The following is an 18723-nucleotide window of genomic DNA, read 5'->3' as shown; positions in this document are numbered from 1 at the left end:
GGACACCATTATATAAGCTATATTTGAAGATAAATCTGTGATGGTAAATCAAGTCTTCCATCACCATTCCAAGACACTTTTCACCTACAGAGGTCAAATCCAACTGGAAACTTCTAGTCATGTGGACAGAGTGAAGTGGCCATGCAAACCCTCCCTCCCAGCGTCCCAGGGTAGCAGAACAGCTGTAACTGAGGGGGAGAGCATTGGAAGCAAGGAAACCGCAAAATGAACAAGTCCTTGAATTTGAATGTGGCCTCTGCCCAAATCCTTGCCTGACTCCCAAGTTGTACAGACTCGGGAAGACTTCAGAGGCAGGTACAACAGCAAAGAGATGAGCAGACTCATACCATGGGACACACAGGACTGAAGCTGGAGTGCAGACGTGGTAGCCATCCACTACAACAAACAAATAAACACAACCACCACAAAAGAATGAACAATAACAACACATGGAGTTAAAAATATTTACCAGGAGTTATCTATAATGTCCAATTTTCAATAAAATATAGTAAATATGTAAAAAATCAAGGAATTGTGTTCCATACTCAGGGAAAAAATGCAGTTAAAAATTCACTCTGAGTAGGTCTGTTTTTTGCTTTCAGCAGACAATGGCATTCAGTAGTTATCACAATACATTCAATCAAAGAAAATAAAATTCAGAGAAACAAAGAAAATAGACAATCAATGAATAAACAGATATGAAACTTCAGCAGAACAATGAAAATCATATTAAGAAACAGAGCTGAAAAATACAGTTATAGAAAATTTAAAAATGCTTACTAGATGAGCTCAACAGAAGAAAGAATCAGTGAACTTGATGATAGGGCGATAAAAATCACCCCTCTGAAGAACAGAAAGAAAAAAATGAAGGAATTTTGAAGAGTCTGAGAGTCTTCTGTGACAATATCAATAATTAAATACTTTAATTCTAAATAATCCATGAGTCAAGGAAGAATTCATAAACAAAACTAAAAAAAAAAAGATTTTAATTGAAAATAAAATTGCACCATGTTAAGTTGGAGAGATACAGTTAAAGCAATATTTAGGGGGAAATTTTTGACTTTAAATTATTTCATTAGACAATAATATAAGGGTAAAATCAATTATATAAGTTCCCAATTTAGGAATCTAAAAGAAGAATAAAAAGAAATCCAAAGAAAGTAGAAGTAAAGAAATAATAATAAAGGTAGGGCAGAAACTAATGAAATAGAAAATAGAGAAAGAAGAAAATCAGTGTAATCATGAATGAAATAGCATCATGTAACTACATCAATGTAATCAAAAGCTGGTTCATAGAAGAGATCAATAAAATTGATATATGTCTGACTTGAGTCTCAAGAAAAAAGGAAAGAGGACACAAATTACAAATATCAGTAATAAAAGATACCAAAGCAGATGCTACAAAAATTTAAAAGATAACAATGGAATACTATGAACAGCATTATGACAATAAATTTCACAACTTGGGTTAAATGGAAACATTCTTCCAAAGACACAAATTACCAAACTGATACACAATAAATATAAAATCTTCATAAGTTATAACTACTAAAGAAATTGAATTTCTAGTGAAAGGTCTTTCCACCATGAAAATTCCAGGACCAGAAGAATTCACCGGTAATTTCTACAGAACATTTAAGAAAACGATGATACCAGTCTGACACAGGCTATGTAAGAATAGAAAGGTGAACAAAATGTTTCCCAATGTAATTTATGAGCCTACTAATACTCTGATACTAAAATCCAACAAAGACTTTACCAGAAAGAAAATAAAACAAACAAAAACTACAGAAATAAACTCATGAATACTGACAAAAAAATACTTAAAAAATTATTAGCAAATCAAATAAAAAATATAGAAAATAAACACATCATGGATAAGTGGGATTAATCCAAAAGGTACAATGCTGATTTAATTTTCAAAAAAATCTCAAGGAAAGTCACTATATTAACAGAATAAAAGAGAAAAACAGATAAGTGTTTGAATATATACAGAAAACACGTTTGACAATCTAAGAATATAAGGTAGATTTCCCAACTTGTTAAAGGATACCTGACGTCGTATCACTAACATACTTAGTGGTGAAAGGCAGAAAGAGAAAAACAAAGATTTCTACTCCCACCACTTCTTTTCAACATGCTGCAGGGCTTAGCTGATGCAATACAACAAAAACAAAATGAAAGAAATAGCGTGCACACATTAGAAAGATGAAGTAAAACTCTCTTTAGTCATAGAAGATATAATCATCTATATAAACTGTAAAGAATTTACTAAAACCTACTGGAACTAATGAGGGAGTTTAACAGGGTCACAGAATACAAGGTCGATAGACAAAGGTCAACTGAATTTCTATGCCCTACTTACAAACAATTGGGAAAAATTTTTAAATAAAATTCCATTTACAGTAGAATCCAAAAACATGAAATATTTATGGATACATTTAACAAAATAAGTTTAAGACCTCTACACTGAAAACTACAAAAGAAATTAACATCTAAACAAATGGATGCATGTACCACATTGATGAACTGGATCACTACCATTACTACTGTATCATTTATCCCCAAACTGATCTATAGATTCAGCACTCCAACTAAAATTTCAGCAGAATTGGCAAGGTAATCCTAAATTTTATATGGAAATGGAAATGGCTTTGAATTTCCAAAATACTTCAAAAAGAATAACTTAGCAATGGAAAAGAATAGAGAATCCATAAATGAATATATATATATATGCAACTTTATGCTTAACCCACACATATACAAATGCTAACTTGAGCTGAGCAACAGACATAAATGTAAAAGCGAAAATTATAAAAATTCTAGTAGAAACATAGAAGAACATATTTGTCACCTTGGAGTAGGCAAAAATTTCTTGGGACACAAAATCATGAATAATAACAAATTGAAATTCATCAAAATTAGTGACTTTTACTCTTCAAAAATATTATTAAGAAATGACTATTTAAAATGACATAACATAGATCTGTCAAAAACTTGTATCTAGAATATACAAATAACTTTTACAGCCCAATAATAAGACAGACAACCAAAAGGAAAAACAGGCAATGATTTGAAGAGACACATCACAGGAGAAGAGATATAAATGGTGATTAAGCACAAAAATATATGCTCAGCATCATCAGTCATGAGGAATATGCAAATTACACCCATAATTATACACCACTACACAGGCCCTGGGATGGTTAAAATTAAAATGACTGACACTACCAGGGCCGGCCTGGTGGCACAGTGGTTAAGTGCACACGTTCTGCTTCGGTGGCCCGGGGTTCGCCGGTTCTGATCCCGGGTGCGGATATGGCACTGCTTAGCAAGCCATGCTGTGGCAGGCGTCCCACATATAAAGTAGAGGAAGACGAGCATGGACGTTAGCTCAGGGCCAAAATTCCACAGCAAAAAGAGGAGGATTGGCAGCAGATGTTAGCTCAGGACTAATCTTCCTCAAAAAAAAAAAAAAGGACTGACACTACCAAGTGCTAGAACTGGCATTCCAATTCACTCCTGGTCTGAGTGTAAAATGACACGATCACTTTAGGAAACTCTTCGGGAGTTTCTCTTACATACACATTCATGCAGTCATCACGTGATCTAACTATCGTAGGTATTTACCCAAGTATGTGAATTTCAGGTTCACCCAAAGATTTGTACACAAATGCCCATGGCAGATTGATTCATAATATCCCCAAACTATAAACAACCCAAATGTTGATCGATAGTTGGGTGGGTAAACAAACTGTGATGCATCCATAGAATGCAATGCTGCTCTTCAACATCGTGGCTGAATTTAAAAATCCTTATTCTGAGTGAAAGAAGTCAGACAAAAAAAAAGACAGAATGTGTGATTCCATTTACATGAAATTCCAGAAAATGCCAAGTAATTTAGAGGAACAGAAGGCAAATCAGTGGTTGCCTGAGCATGGGGTGTAAAGAGGCAGTCGACTGCCAAGAAGCAGAAAGGGGCAGAAGAAAATTGGAAATGTTCTGAACATTGGCGGTGGTAGTTATTTCATGGGTGTGCTCATCTCTCAAATTTTATACCTTAAATGGGTGTGTTTATCGTACCTAGTTATACCTCAGTGAAGTCCATTAAAAAGGTATTTTTCTTCTCCTGGATGGCTCCGTATCCACCTCCATTAAGTGTGATCTGAGTGTTTTAATTCAGGCAAACATTCCATGAGAAGTTGATGTTGTGGGTGATGAGGAAAAAACTCTGGTTGGTCAGAGGGCAGTGGGTTTGCAGGGAGGTCACTCAATGTCCATGCCCACTGGGCATGGATCTGCTGAAGCGATGGAGACAAGCAGAGGCACAGTGGCTGGACTGCCTATGCTCTCCCCTCATCCTCGTGCGCACACACATCTGGAGATTCATCTTGTGTAAATGCCAGTGAGACACTCTTGTGAACTGATTTAGGAAGAACATGGACAGCCTTCTGGCCCCTGCCGCTCAAATGACCACTTCCCACTCTCAAATTCACGGAGATGCCTCAGCGCAGCTTCCTTTTCCAGTGAGCAGTAAATTAAGCAGAGGACTAGCACACTGGACATCTGTCTGTGGGTCTTTGAAGGGCAAGGGACCCTCCATCTCCATCCTTCATCACTCTTAGGTGAGATTGCTACCTGTGAAGCAAAAGACTGACACTGATGAAAACATCAGGAAGGAGCCAGGAGATGGAGCAGGTACCTTGTTCTGCTTGAAACCAGACAGCAGTGCACTGAGCTTTACTGAGGACTGAGCGTATGTGGTTCTAACACCAAGATCTATTGAGGACTGTCCTGAGTCCCAACAACTCACTGTGCTCTTCCCTTCCGAGATATGCAAGTCCTTGTTACATCCTTCTCCACTCTCTCATCTATGAAAATGTTCTGAAAATTAAAAGACTTTGAATGTCCACAGGGATACCTAAAATTAACACTTAATCTTTTATAACTTAAAAATTGCATATCATATCATTTCAGAGATTTCTGCCTACTTTGGACCTGGGTCCTCCGTGACTTACAATTTTCACGAATATTATCCGTTAAGTACAAACTCCAGCCCTCACGCTGCTTCGTTCCAGGGGGACGTGACACTAACCAGAGAGCTGATCACATTCAGCTTCCTCACAGCACAAACCCCGAGCCTGCTGCTCTATGTGGACTCCTTCTATGAGGAATACCTGTCAGTTATCCTTGCCAGAAATGGTGAGTGTTGTTTCAGGGTCGGAAAATTACAACGCATCACTAGAACTGTACGTGTGAAGTTTTGAGTGTTCAAGCCTCTCACACTGCAAACAAGAGACAAGTTGCAGGCTCTCCAAATGCCATTTTGTTTGTGTTTGTTTTATTTTCCAGGACTACAAAAATATTGTTGCAAAGATACCATTCCAGTAATTACACTGAGATTCTTTCTTCTAGAAAATTTTTTATAAATTTGCATGTCTCAGGTAAACAGGAATTTTATTATCACTGGAAGCTCTTTATTAGAAGTAAAAGGTGTTCAGTTACATGTGGAAAATGTTTCCTCCTCTTTCTAAGTAAAGGGGGGAATAATTAGGTGGGTGCTAACACACTAAGGCGGTGCAGAAATGACTGTCCACACCCACGAGATAAACATTGTTTTTACTCTGTCCATGGTCCTGAAGTGAATTAGCCCATAGGCACTCGAAGATGGAAAGCACAATTACAGCCATCAGCCAGCTCCCGTTTTTCCATGGTGGGGAAGTAAGGAAGGGCTTTGGGCATTGTAAGTGAAAAGTGAGGGCACTAATTATATGTCTGGGAAAACTTGCAAAACTTTCTGGCTAACAAGGTTTTAGCACAGCCCCTGTGACAGAGCGTGAGGGTGCCTCTCTGTGGAGCAGCTCAAGCTGAGCCAGATGTGGATATGCACAGATCTTACATCCTGGAAAAAGTATATCACTGTATCCCACTTCTGAATTTTCTTGTTATGGATGCAGATTTTAGAAATAGAACCTCTGGTGTGTGAATAAACAAACCAACATACTGTAAGCCATTTCAAATACGACTCCAGGGACTTTGATATCCAAAGTATACATAGGAGTGTTAAGTAGGAATATTTAGCCTTAGTTGTAGATTTAAAGTTGTAAGCCAACAAACGGTAGGAGCATTTCATTGACACGTTGGATGTTACCATGGGAAGTGCAGTGACTCATCAGCCAGTATATAAGCAAGGAAAACTCATTCTAGAGGTACACTTTGTTGAGATGCACTTCCCCCTGGCCAGCATTTAAAATCTGAGCCATCACCAACTAGAATTATCTTCATGGTCCCTCGAGCCTCTGATAGCCATTGGCAGCCCAACAATTCCCAGAGCCTACTGAACTTTCTTTTTATTATTCATCTTTCAGAATTTGGGAAATATATTCAAAGAAGACAAGACTAAAAAAAAAACAAGAAATAATTTCAGTATTTCACAAAGCTTCAGCTTCAGCATTTCTTAATGTTCTTTTTGCAAAGATGGAGTGGAATTTAGATTTGGGATGTCTTCAATTCAGATGTTTTCTTTTAGAGAATTGAGGGTTGTAGGAAAGAGAGTTCTTATTAACAACAACTCTGGTCTTGACCGTGCAGTGGCATGAGTAGAGCGGGAGGTGGGACCAGGGGTGACACTAAAGAAGCAGTCATCGTTCCAGGGAAAGTGATAATTAAGAAAATAACAGTGCATCCAAATGCACCGTGTCAAGTAAATTCCAACAGCAAACTTTTGCTCCTGGAAATGAGTGAACAAGAATAACTCTCTGGATTATGGAAAAGCAGTTTAAAACATTCTGTTGTTTAAAAAATGTTATTCTTTCTACCTTAGGGAGTTTGCAGATTAGGTACAAGCTAGATTTACATCAAGATCCTGATGTTTTTAACTTTAATTTCAAGAACATGGCTGACGGGCAGCTTCACCGCGTGAAGATTAGCAGAGAGGAAGGAGTGGTCTTTGTAGAGGTAACAGCGTGTCCAACCAAGCAATAGCTAAAGTCATAATTCCCCAGTATGTGTCACCTAAAGCAGTATTTTGATAATGAAGCATAATACAAGTTCCTTTTTCTATTCTATTCTCTCATGTGTTGTGGACAAGAAATCAAATGTGGTCTGGCATTTTTGCCCATTTGTTTAGTAATGGGAATCTGCCAAATAGAGTATAAAATTTTGCCTACTTAAATTTTCCCTCATTCATTTTAATTTAATTACTAGAGAAATATTGTCTATTTTATCATGGTGAATTACAGGCAGAATTTTTTTAATGATTCTCCAATGTGAATCCATGAATACAAACGTGATGACAAGTTAAAGAGATGATTCGTATAAAATATGATTATGATTAAAATTTGCAAAACTAACAAAATAGACAAGTCATTGGAGAGTAAGTGACATTATGCACTGTCAATACTTTTGAAGAAAAAATATTGGTGTGTTTGCTCTCTACACGGAATAGCATACTTTGGCTTCACTCTTCAGGTTTTATTTTGAGATTTGTAAAAGCTTTGGGCTGGGAAAGTCTTTCACAACTTTTTTGTGGGTTCTAATGATTAGAGATCATTCCTACTGTATCAGGAAGTAATAAGAACTAGGCAGAAAAATATGGGAGGGTTAGGGCTGGGCTGTGAGTGAAGGGTATCTGAGATAGTATAAAATTAGTTATGAACTAGTATTCTACCGTTGAAATGGTAAATGCCGCCCAACCAGGCTTTTCCATCCTGGGCAGCACTAGGTTCTTTTTCTGTGATCATTTTTGTCCCATCGCCTCCCTTTGCTTCCCACCCTGTTACTGACCAATAACAAACGTGTTTGTGTTTGCTTCTCACGGGGCAGGTGAACCAGAAATCCCGGAGACAAGTGAGTCTGTCCTCGGGCACGGAATTCAACGCTGTCAAATCCCTGGTGCTGGGCAAGATTTTAGGCAAGTAGACACAGAGACCCCACCCCTCGCCCCCACCTCGGGTCACAAAGTCACACTGCCAACACAAAAACAAGTTCCTGTTTTATTTTCATTACACCGCTCATGCCAATCAGGGCAGAAATCACGCTGTGTTCAGAGTGCACCCATAATCATGAGAAACAAGTGCACGCCTCTAAAGATAGAGCCACACTTCTTCCCTCCTTCAGCAATCAGCACCAGGATCACAGCGATTTTCTTACCACAGAGAAGAGCAGTGATCAAAACAGACACAAAGTTCACAGATGACGCGTTAAACAGCTGCAGGTCCGGAAACCTCACGAGGACGACGTTTGGAAGGGGACCTGGAAAGAGCACGTGTCTGTTGTCCTTCACTCAGGATGGCACCCTGGGCAGGGATGCGGTCCTGCTTTGCTGCTGTGCACAGAGGTGGCTCTGCGCCCGGTCACCATGTCTGCAAATCAAACTACACATTTCAGTCTGCTCATACCTGTCAATCACCACTGGTCATGGCATGAGCGTAAATGCAGAGCCCGGGCATCCTAGGATCAAATATGCATGCTTGCGTTTCTCCTTGTCTCCCAATATTAAAGTAAAAGCAGGTAAATATCAGAGGGCTTGCTTTTTAGTTATAAATAGACTACAAACTCCATAGATTTTCACGTTACTTTGGGGAGAAGGCTCTTGAGGTTTGTTTCATATTAATGGTCTTGTTTTGGCACTAATGGGATATATTTTATCCAAGGTAATGATTTTTTAATCTTTTCATTTATTGTACCTATATTCCTTAGTCATTCACATTTTTACTCATATAGAAGCTCAAAATCCTGAGTTATCATGCGTAGACACACAGGCAGATGATAAAAATATAAATCACTGAAAAGGATGATAGCTAGGTTTTTAACCCTGCTTATGTTAATGTATTTTCAAACATGATGTTGAGCATTAAAAGTATGCATCCCCTTCTTCAATCAGCATGGGAAATGCTATGAATTATGTTCTACCAGGTTGCTACACTGAATAGAAGAAAAATAATATTTGAAAAGCACTACTTTTGTATTGCAAGTTTAATGGCAAATTCAAAGTGAGCCATATAGTGTTTATATATATGTGATTCCTTTCAGTTAAGCTTGAAATATGTAAGAAGGCAAATTTTGTGTCTATATATAATTTACTTTCAGGATAAATGTGTAAGTAATAACAAAGTTGATTTAAAGTGGTGATTCTGCTTTGGCAAAATGCTTTAACATTTGATTAATACTCTGATGATTTTGTGAGAGATAAATAGATTGCACATTAAGTCCTGCCATGTGATTATCAGTTTTAGTCCCAATTCATACTTAGAGAAACAGTGACTAGCCACTCCCATAAGAAAACAATGGCAACAACAAAAACAAAATAGCTGTTTTGAATTCCAAATGCACAGTTCATCGTCATTGACTGGTTGACCAACATGTGCCGGGGCCTCCGCTGACAGAGGAGAAACCACGTCAGGCAGACGCAGCCCCGGTCTCGTCCTCCATTAAGCTCTACCTTCTGGCCCCAACTCATAGATATTGTTTCTGTCTGAACAAAGTGAGCTGTTGATGATCACAGAGGTGTCCAAGTTCTGCAAGCCGAGGCGAGGCTGCCTCCCCACTGAATCCATGCATCTCATGAATGGAAGGAAGGAGACAGTCTTTCCCAGCAAGCTGACCAAGTCTTCACTGAGAGAACACGTATTGATCAAGTGTCTCCCAGTTCAGTAAACTACATCAGGTGCTACGGCAGATGTGGTGTAAAAATATACCAGTTCTGTCCTCGAAGACTCAGAGTCTCGGCTCAAAGATGAAGAATGCACACAAGTAGTTTAACAAAGTTAAAAAGCATTAATCATTATTTAAAAGCCTTGACAAGAGAATATTTTTAAAAACACAACTTAGGTTCAGATGAGATGTCAACATTATTGATGAAAAGGTTCTGTGCAGGAGTGTGCAGTATACTGAGTAACAAACTGAGAAAGTGGACTGCATCGTATGAAGTGTAATGAGTGAATAAAAACGAAGCGTGTAGTTAGTTAACATACGTACATTCCCTTCAATCAATTGCGTAAAGAAGATTAGGATGGAATTGAATGTATTGATGCTTCTCTTGAAGAATTGTATGTTCATTGGTGTGTTATTCAGACTCTAGAAGAACACTGAAGTTCAAGCTGAGCAGTAAATTTTATAGCTGACGCAATTGGGATTCATGAAATTTTAAATAAAACTTCATTTATAATATGCATGGGGGCATGGATTTTGACCAAGTTCTAATGAACTTTCCACGTTTTGGTAGTTTTAAGATTTTTCTCGCCATAAGCCTGATAAAATTTCCAAACCATTTTGCAAGCCCAAGAAAACTGAACCTTCGCGTTCCGGGTTAGAGCACGACATGAAGTGCCTTGTGATCCAGGCGGCCAAGGTCTGCTGAGAAGGGGGTTCCTCGTTCCCAGGTCAACACCGAGCTTAGAAGCCAGCTTTTCTTCCTGGAAGCCTATAGGTTTATGCTCCGCCCATCCCCTCTGACAACGGCTTGTGAGCATCTCCAGGTGGATTCTGAGGCAGAGGCCCTGTCCCGAAGGCCACACCCTCCCGCCTGGAGCCCCTCGTGAGGGGGTGTGGCCAGGGGTGACTCGAGTCGCCAGAGTCTGCACTCTGAGGCTTCAGACAGAACTGTCCAGAGTCCTCACTGATTAAAATGTGTGTTTAAACGTCACCACTCCGAGGGGTCTCCCTTGCTGATGCCTGTTCCAGTTATGTTTTCTCAGATTCCATACAATCATTTCAGAGTAAGACACTTTTAAAGGTAAACTCTTGAGAAATAAGATTTTCTAGTTTTGACTATGACCAAGAATATGTCCCTAAAATATGAGAGCTTTTCAAACACTCTCCCTTAATCACAGAGTTGCAGCTTCTTATTCAGTGGTGACGCTGAGGAACTCTGCATAATCGGGACTCTGTCAATTCTGAATTTTATGGGCTATCAAACCAGTGGAGGACCAAAACATAAATTCTAACAAATAAGCAAACACAACTCCTCTGAACTGAGGGAGGTCTTTCTGGGTTAGAGTTGAAACAATAAGAAAGGAATGCCTGTTCTACTAGAGTGACAGCACAAAGTGGTCACGTTCCAGCCCGCGGATGCTCCGGGTGAGCAGGGGGCCTCCATCGCAGGCACATGGCAGCATGTCAGGGTTCCAGGTGTGAAGGGCTCAGAGCCAGGCGTCCCACTCAGGTGTCTGTGGGAAGATGTCCCGGAACCTGGATCCCGCGTGCTGGGCATGACTCTTATCAGTGCCCATTTAGCTCTTTTTGAAGAAACGTGATAGAGAGGAAAGATACAGGAATGTGGAGCGTTGCAGGATGGATCTGAAACTGTGCACCATGGACAGGAGGGAGCAAAGATATCACCATGCCCATTAACGTCTCCCAGCGGTTGTCAGGCCCCTCATCCTATGGGAAGCCTGGGCAGGAACTCTGGGTCAGCCACACAGACTGCTACCTGCTGGTTGTGGGGCCATCTGCCAGTGACCAGCTCTGTGCTCAGTTACCCACCTGTAAAACGGGATAATGATGCGAAGGGTGCCTCACAGAGCAGTTACAAGAAAAAAATGAGCACTTAGAACAGTGGCTGCTACTTAATATGTAGCATCTGAATTTTCACAATACGAGTAAAAATGGGCTAGATTAGGTCTACGATTGCTCTCAAATATAAAATTCTTAGGTCCTACAACAAAAGCAATCAGCCATTAGAAGCCACTTCAGACAACAGATTTCTTGAGGTTTTCAAAATTATACATCAGAGACTGTCTGCTGACTCTCTCTGGGGTTTTCTCCTTCTAAGTTAAAGATAATGTTATGCTTCTCAGATTTCCCCATTTAATTCCATGTCCATTGGGACATTCGTATTTCTTGAACCTTTTAAGTATAACATATGTAGGGGAAAGTGCAACATTTTTAATGCACAGCTGGAAGAATTTTGACAAAGTGAACACAGATTAACCAAGAAGAGAAAGTGACCAACCCGTAGACACCCCTGTGGGTCCCTCGCCAATGGCAGCCTCTCCCAGCTTTCAGCAGCACAGACACAGCCGGCCCGTTTCTGAACTTCACATGGAAGCATCCTACAGTACATGCTGTTCAGTGTCTGCTTCATTCCTTCCACCTTCGATGCTTGTGAGATGAAGCACTCGCTTTCTTGGTGAGCTTTCTGACTATTTTATTGGGAGGAGAGATCCAGGAACGCAGGGTAGTTTCCCAAGGCTCTGCCTTTGCTGTTGCACCCGCCCCAGAAACGCTCCTCCCAGTGCCCAGGGGAGACGCTCTTCACGCAGCTGTCAATGTCCTGGTATCTGATTATTCCCTTAGCCCTTGGGTTAAAGAATTTATTCTTCAAAAGAGCAGAAGCTGTTCTTTTCATGGAACACACAATTCACACTAATGGATAAGGCAAAGCTGCCTAAAAATCTGAGTGAGGAGGGAGTTTTCACAACCTGAGATTTCAGAAATTTGATTTTCTTCTCAAGAGTTAGAAAATTTTGTTCTTAAGAGAGAGGTTTAAAAACAGTAATGCTTTCATTTGAGACACTCTGACCAGTTCTACTGAAAATCACAAAGCAGAGGAAACCTGTGCCAGCTCATGGTCACCCCACTGCCCGACCCTTCGGGCGATTACCCCAAACCCCCTGCACTCTCTCCCTGGACACCTGCTCCGCTATATTTTGTCCTGAGTCTGATCTCTCAAGAGAGCAAAAGACAGTGAAGGAAAGACGAGGACGAAGCTTCAAGCACTAGCGTGTGCAACCCTCTCCACATTTTTCTAAGGACATATATCTTACAAAAGATGTATAGATATAGAGATATGCAAACACACGTTAATGATGAAAAGAGGTTTACGCTAAAGAAAGCATGAATGGTGCAACTCCAGGCATCCACAGGGAAGACACTCATTTTGGCCTCTTTCCAGCACGATTGTTAGGTCAACCGGGCAGCAAGCAGGTGGGGTGGGGCCGAATCAGCTCCTGTGGGCGGGTCCCCCTGGGCTGGAGGGAGCCTGGGGGAGCACCGAGAAGCCACTGGGGCAGAACCCGCCTCCTGGGGTCGCTGGAGAAGGCCTGTCTGTGGATCCCGGAACCGGCTATCTCCAAGGATCTGGACCAATCTGAGTGTCCGGCAGAGGGGCCTGAGGACAGCCCTGCAGGACACTTGGCCGTCGGGGACGCGTGCTGGGGCAGCATCTACATCCCACGGAAAACAACCCGACGCCCAAGGGACTCACAGTGAGAGGGACGAGTCCCTACAAAGTGAAGCTGTCAGCGGGACAGGAGCGCCCCCATAAAGCCTCATGGAAGGACAGGAGATCTGAGTAAAGTAACAGAAGAACGCGCAGGAACCTCAGCTGAGAGTCAGCAGACGAACCGGAGGAAAGGGGTCCCCGCTGCCGCTGGATTAGAGTGCCCGAAAACGTATGAAACCGCGTCAGAAACCCCGAGAGCTCCAGGAGGATGTGGAGGAGCATCCAGGAGGGGGAGGGGCAGCTGGAACCACGGGAGGAGAGCGAGAGAACTCAGAAGGAGCAGCAGAGCGTTTCTCTGAGCTGAAGCAAACCCCAGTAGTGACAGGGGTCGCCGAGGTCCGCCTGGCTGAGTCACGTCAGATAAAATGCAGGAACTGCCATCGCGGAGAGAACCCTACCGGCCTCCGGTAGAAACAGCGAGTTACAAAGACCAGAGCACGAGGCTGGCGTCCGTCTCCTCTGCAGCGACGCAGGAGGATGCTCTGGGGCACCAAGCAAGTTTCCCCTCCAGCCCTAAGAGAGGAAACCTGATCCATCAATGCAAATCAGAGCCCAGAAGAGGAGAGCAGGAGGAGGGGCCGCAGCGTGAGCTGGGAACGTGTCACCCCTTTAGGAACAAACGCACCCTTATATCCGCTGTCCATCTAAATGGATAATGATAACCTGCTTGGAAACACGATCTATACGCACTAAATAAAGATGCTGAAGTGTTCTCTGCTTCCCACTATCTGCACCCCAATTACTGCATCCCTCTAAGGCGCCTCACTAACCGCGCTCTCCCTCCCGCAGAGCCCGGCGGCCACGTGGACGCGGAGACGGCGCGGGCGGGCGCGCGGGGCTTCTCCGGCTGCCTCTCCGCCGTGCAGTTCGAGCGCGCGGCCCCGCTGAAGGCTGCGCTGCGCCCTGGGCGCCCCGCGCGCGCGTCGGTGCGGGGTCCGGTGGCGGCGTCTGACTGCGGGGCCCGAGGCGGGGACGGCGCGGCGCGGGAGCGCACGCACGTGCGAGCAGGTGGGCGCGGCGCGGGCACGGGGGCGCCTCGAGGGCCCCGAGACATAGAGACCCTGGTGTCTGTCGTTCGGGCCTAGACTCTGGCACGGGCTGCTGAAATCTCAACCTTCCGCCCCTTTGGCCAGTTGTACGAGCTGACGATTCTAAAGTTAAAACAACATAAACTCCAACTTTATGGGATGATTCCACTCTGGTTTAGCATTGTGGATTTTTCACTCACTTTCCTTTCTCCCGCTGTAGAACATTCCGGAGTGATGGATGAGGGGGAGCCCATGGCTGACGCCACCAGGGGAGACTCTGCAGTGATTGGAGGTGACTAGAGGGTGTCTTGGTGACAGCCAGGCTGGCGAGTGGGTGGAGGTTGAGACAGGGGGTCTAACTAGGTCCCTCTGCTGTGACTGACTGCCCAAAACACGGTTACCCGGAGCTCGCATTCTGCTCCCCCGCCCCAGCTGTTTCAGCTGCCCAAACTGTTCAGATGACCTCAGTTTCTTTGGACAGTAACTGAAGGTGAAGTTATTCTTGATCGTCACCAGTCTTGCCATGAAACCAACCCAGAATTGAAGAGACAGACTTCTGCGTGGCTCCTATAGTCCCAGAGGCGCCCCATGGCCCTACTGCCCCTGCCGGTATGGAGGTGACCATCACTTTACAGGCAAAGTCAGCTTCTTTCTTTACTGCAAATTACAACAGACCTCAGTGTGGAGGTTGGATGAAATCTCTCTCTCTCTAAAGCAAAGACCTCTAGTGAGACATCCAAATAATTATAACCTCTCTGTCGTTTTTTTCCAAGATGAGACAATGCACATCAGCCCTGGAATGCTGGCTAAGATGCAAGCTGCTCCCCTTCCTGGCAGATGCAGCAGCATGTGCTCATTGCCTTCCTTCTGCCACCGTTAGAATCCGCGTGTGCAAACGCTGTTTTGTGGGCTCAGTTTGCTGCAGGCTCTGCCCAGCCCAGCATGTGCCCACAGCACATGGGCCTAATTAGGCCAGCCAAAGCTCGGAGTCCACAGGACTCCACCACGGTTTCACGAACCACCTGCACAGGGACGGCAAGCTGTTTCCATGGTTGTTTCAGTAGCAACCGTGTTTTCTGATGTTCAGTAATGGCAGGACACGTCAACACCTGTATTAACGACCCTCAATATATATAACTGGGAAATGACATTTGACATTTGTGTACTAATTCTGCAACTTAGAGTTGACATCTAATTTCCACCGGTACAATAGCGTGAGTAAACATTTTGCTATGATATAGCTCGGTGTTTTTCAAACTTGAATGTGTGTAAGTATCGTTGAAAAGCCTTCTAAAACCATCAATTTCTCCCACCTGGAGATTTTGGTGAAATTTGTCTAATGTGTGCCAAAGTTGAGAACCACAAGCTTTGGTTTTAATCATCAAAACATTTTCAGGGGGAGACCTCAAGTCACTTGGATCCCATAAATTCCCACATTCAATACATTTCTATAATAAATTTAGTGACAGAGACCATTTTCATATTGCTAAAAGTCACTCTGCCATACCCAAGTTGTTTAAAATTAATTTCACTAAAATGCATGCAACTTAGTTTCCTTAACAAAAATACTGAAAACTTTGGGAAGGTATGATGATACATTCTATACTTTTAAAATAATTTGAACCTGTCTGCTTCCTAACACGGACAGTGCTCATGGTCTGAGGCATACGCTTATTTACTTCCGGAAGCATTAAATGAATCCCATTGTAATTTGACTATAAGGGCATAAAATAGAGCAATCCGTATGAGGTTGGTAGAACTCAAACTTTAGGATACCACCTGACGTAGAAATCCCTGAAGCTTCGATGCCCAAGCTTATAACAGAATCTGGGCTTGATGGGCGTAGAAAGTGATCTGATTTGGACCATCAGCAGTGAAGCCAGGCTAGCATGTGCTTGGATACAATGCTACCATTTGAGGTCTGATGCCGCGTTCCCTCCTCCCTCACCAGGTGTCATAGCTGTGGCGGTATTTGTCCTGCTGTGCGTCGCTGCCATAGCCATCCGCCTTTATCAGCAGAAGAACTTGTACTCAACCAAGGAGGCAAAGCCACCAGAGAACCCAGGCCACGCCCCAACCGGGCTCCGGTGTGAGCTCAGCCTGCAGAGCGCAGTCTGCGGAAACCAGAAGGAGTACTTCTTCTGAGCAGGAGCCAGGGTGGACGCAGTCTCACAGCAGGCTGCCCTTCTCCTGTGCCTGGGGCTCCCCAGGGCCAGAAGTCCCCTTTGCAAATGCAACAGTTTGAGACGCAACCGTGCGGCACAAATCCCGCCTCACAGAGGGTCTGATGGCATTATCCCTTAGCTATCGTTAGCGTCACTGCATTTTATGTCACCATGAATCAGTATCGTCATGATCCATGTTTGTTTCCAATGCTCTAATGTGCTTTTAAACTGAATTTTAGCTTGCTTAGCCGCTGGGGTTTTGAAAGGGAAACTGGCCCTCAGCCGTCTGTCCCAGTGGGACCTGAGGCTCAGCTTTACTCGCACAGGAGGCTGCGTTTTGTGATCAAAGAACTGAACATCCTTCTTGACCACGTTTGTTGAATATTCACATCTTCTGTGAGCCATAGCCACGTGGCCAAAAATAAACAGCCTTTCTGCCTTTCTCTTTGTTGGTTGATGCCAAGCAGCACTCCTCTCTCGGGGTATCATTGCTGGTTTGTTTGCATTGCTTTTATTTAATGTTTCCTTCAAATGCCCACGGTGAGTACGGATGCTTCTGGCACTACGTGCTCGTCTTCAGGGGTAGAGGTACGGCGTTCGGACGGTGCAGAGCGGACCGTACATGCTTTACTTTTTTCCTTCATCTTATGCCATCGAGGTCCGTGATTGACATTTGGCAGTGCCCTGACTAATGTTGATTTCACAAAGTTTTTTTTAATTGAAATTGAAAAGCAGATAGAACCACAAATTCTTAATACTGAAAATGTATTTTTTTGCATCTGAGATACCTGGATGATACATAATAGTAAATTTATTTCCCTAAACGCCCGGTCATTTGTCAGTGTTCTTTGTCATGGTAAATTCTTCTGTTTCTTTGCTGTTTGTTGGCTTGGCTTTTCTCCAAAGGTCTCCCCAACTTTGCTCTGCTCTCCCGAGACTGTATTCCATGGAGCTTCTTTCTCGAATATTCGAGAGCAAGTCACTTTATGACTTTTCTAAAGCTCGGACTGTTTCCAGCATAGACTCCCACGTGCATGGCCACCCAGTCGCAAAGTCCTACACGTGCTGACTCTGAGCCACAACCACGCCCCAAGCTGAGCAACCAGAATCACCCTGAAATTCATTCTCCTAGTCTCAGTTCCAGGATGCAGAGATCCATGTCTCAGAGCTCCCAAAACCGGTGGGAGCTTCTTGGGGAGCAGACCAGGAGAGCAATGGATGACAGGGGATTCCAAGGAAACTGTCTAGTCATTAATTTTGGAACCCCGATAAATGAACCCTCACGAGGAGCCTGCAATTAGGTCCCATAGAACCAGTTGACAGAAGACACGCTCCTGCCCCTGCTTGCCCTGTGCCAGAGAGCGGGGATCCTCCAGCGTGTCCACGTCAGGAAAGGGAAGAAATGCCTGGCCTCCATGTTGCTTCTCCTGTCGATCTCACATCTACTTTTTGGTGTCCTTTTCCACATCACCTCTGTCGCAATTTGTCTGTTAATAATTGCTATTCTTTTTTATATGCTAGGACTTGCTGGGGTTTTATTTTCCTGTAAATCTAAAGTTCTCAACTAATACAGTCACTTAAAGACAGATCTTGGTGAATGGTGCACACGTTTCCCCATTTGTAGCATCGAGACAGAGATGGTAAGTTGGACGATGCAGAGCTGGCTACAGACTTGGTGACCTCCAGGCCGCCTTTACAAGTGAGGGGGGCTCACTGGCACCCGATGTCTCAGGAGGACAGACGGGGGGGCTGCACGGCTCTGTTGCCCACCTCCCACCCCGAAGCCCCTCCATGCGTCCCGTGCCCTCACTGTCCTTCCCTGATTTGTAAAGTTTACCTTCTTGTTTGTTAATAAAACAAGACTTTTAAAACAAAGTGAGGGATATATTTTAAGGGAATTTATATAACATTTTACAATTATGCAATTAGAGTTTTTCAAACAGTAAAAAAGTGTAGCTGTACGCATTCTGCACTGGTGTGTGTATTTCTTTACATGTCATAGGCGGTCCTAGGATTGATATTATTTGCAAATTGGTGCTGCAGTTACCGTGGTATTTTCTTTTTAATTTTAAATGGCTCAAATAGAAAGTGGGAGGAAAATGGTAGCTATTTACAAATTGCTACAGTAGAAGTGATCTGCAATTGCAGATACTCATTGTAGACTAACCATCAGGAAACCATTGGTGGTGCCCTCAACACAGGATAAGTTGTTTGTCGTGTGCGTCTCCTTCCTAGAGCTTGGTGGGGTGGCCTGTAAGTCCTGGGGTGCTGGCTGGAAGAATTTAGCGCACTCATAAAAGTTAAA

At 43.2% G+C, this 18723-nt stretch overlaps 1 protein-coding gene across 1 annotated transcript in view; it reads left to right on the top strand.

Annotated features, from left to right (window-relative positions):
* LOC103558188 (contactin-associated protein-like 4) overlaps positions 1-18390 on the top strand; it is a 169747-nt gene extending 151357 nt beyond the window's left edge. Inside the window, exons 19-24 of the mRNA XM_070620323.1 lie at positions 4978-5202; positions 6824-6957; positions 7825-7912; positions 14015-14233; positions 14474-14545; positions 16205-18390. Of these exons, the coding sequence (XP_070476424.1) occupies positions 4978-5202; positions 6824-6957; positions 7825-7912; positions 14015-14233; positions 14474-14545; positions 16205-16398 (932 nt within the window). The 3' untranslated portion in view covers positions 16399-18390. The remainder of the gene's footprint in view (positions 1-4977; positions 5203-6823; positions 6958-7824; positions 7913-14014; positions 14234-14473; positions 14546-16204) is intronic.
* The last annotated feature ends 333 nt before the right edge of the window (positions 18391-18723 follow it).

This window comes from Equus przewalskii, chromosome 5, assembly GCF_037783145.1.
Source record: "Equus przewalskii isolate Varuska chromosome 5, EquPr2, whole genome shotgun sequence".
Lineage (NCBI taxonomy): Eukaryota > Metazoa > Chordata > Mammalia > Perissodactyla > Equidae > Equus > Equus przewalskii.
The sequence above is the reverse complement of the archived record's forward strand: the minus strand, read 5'-3'. Positions and strand labels throughout refer to the sequence as shown.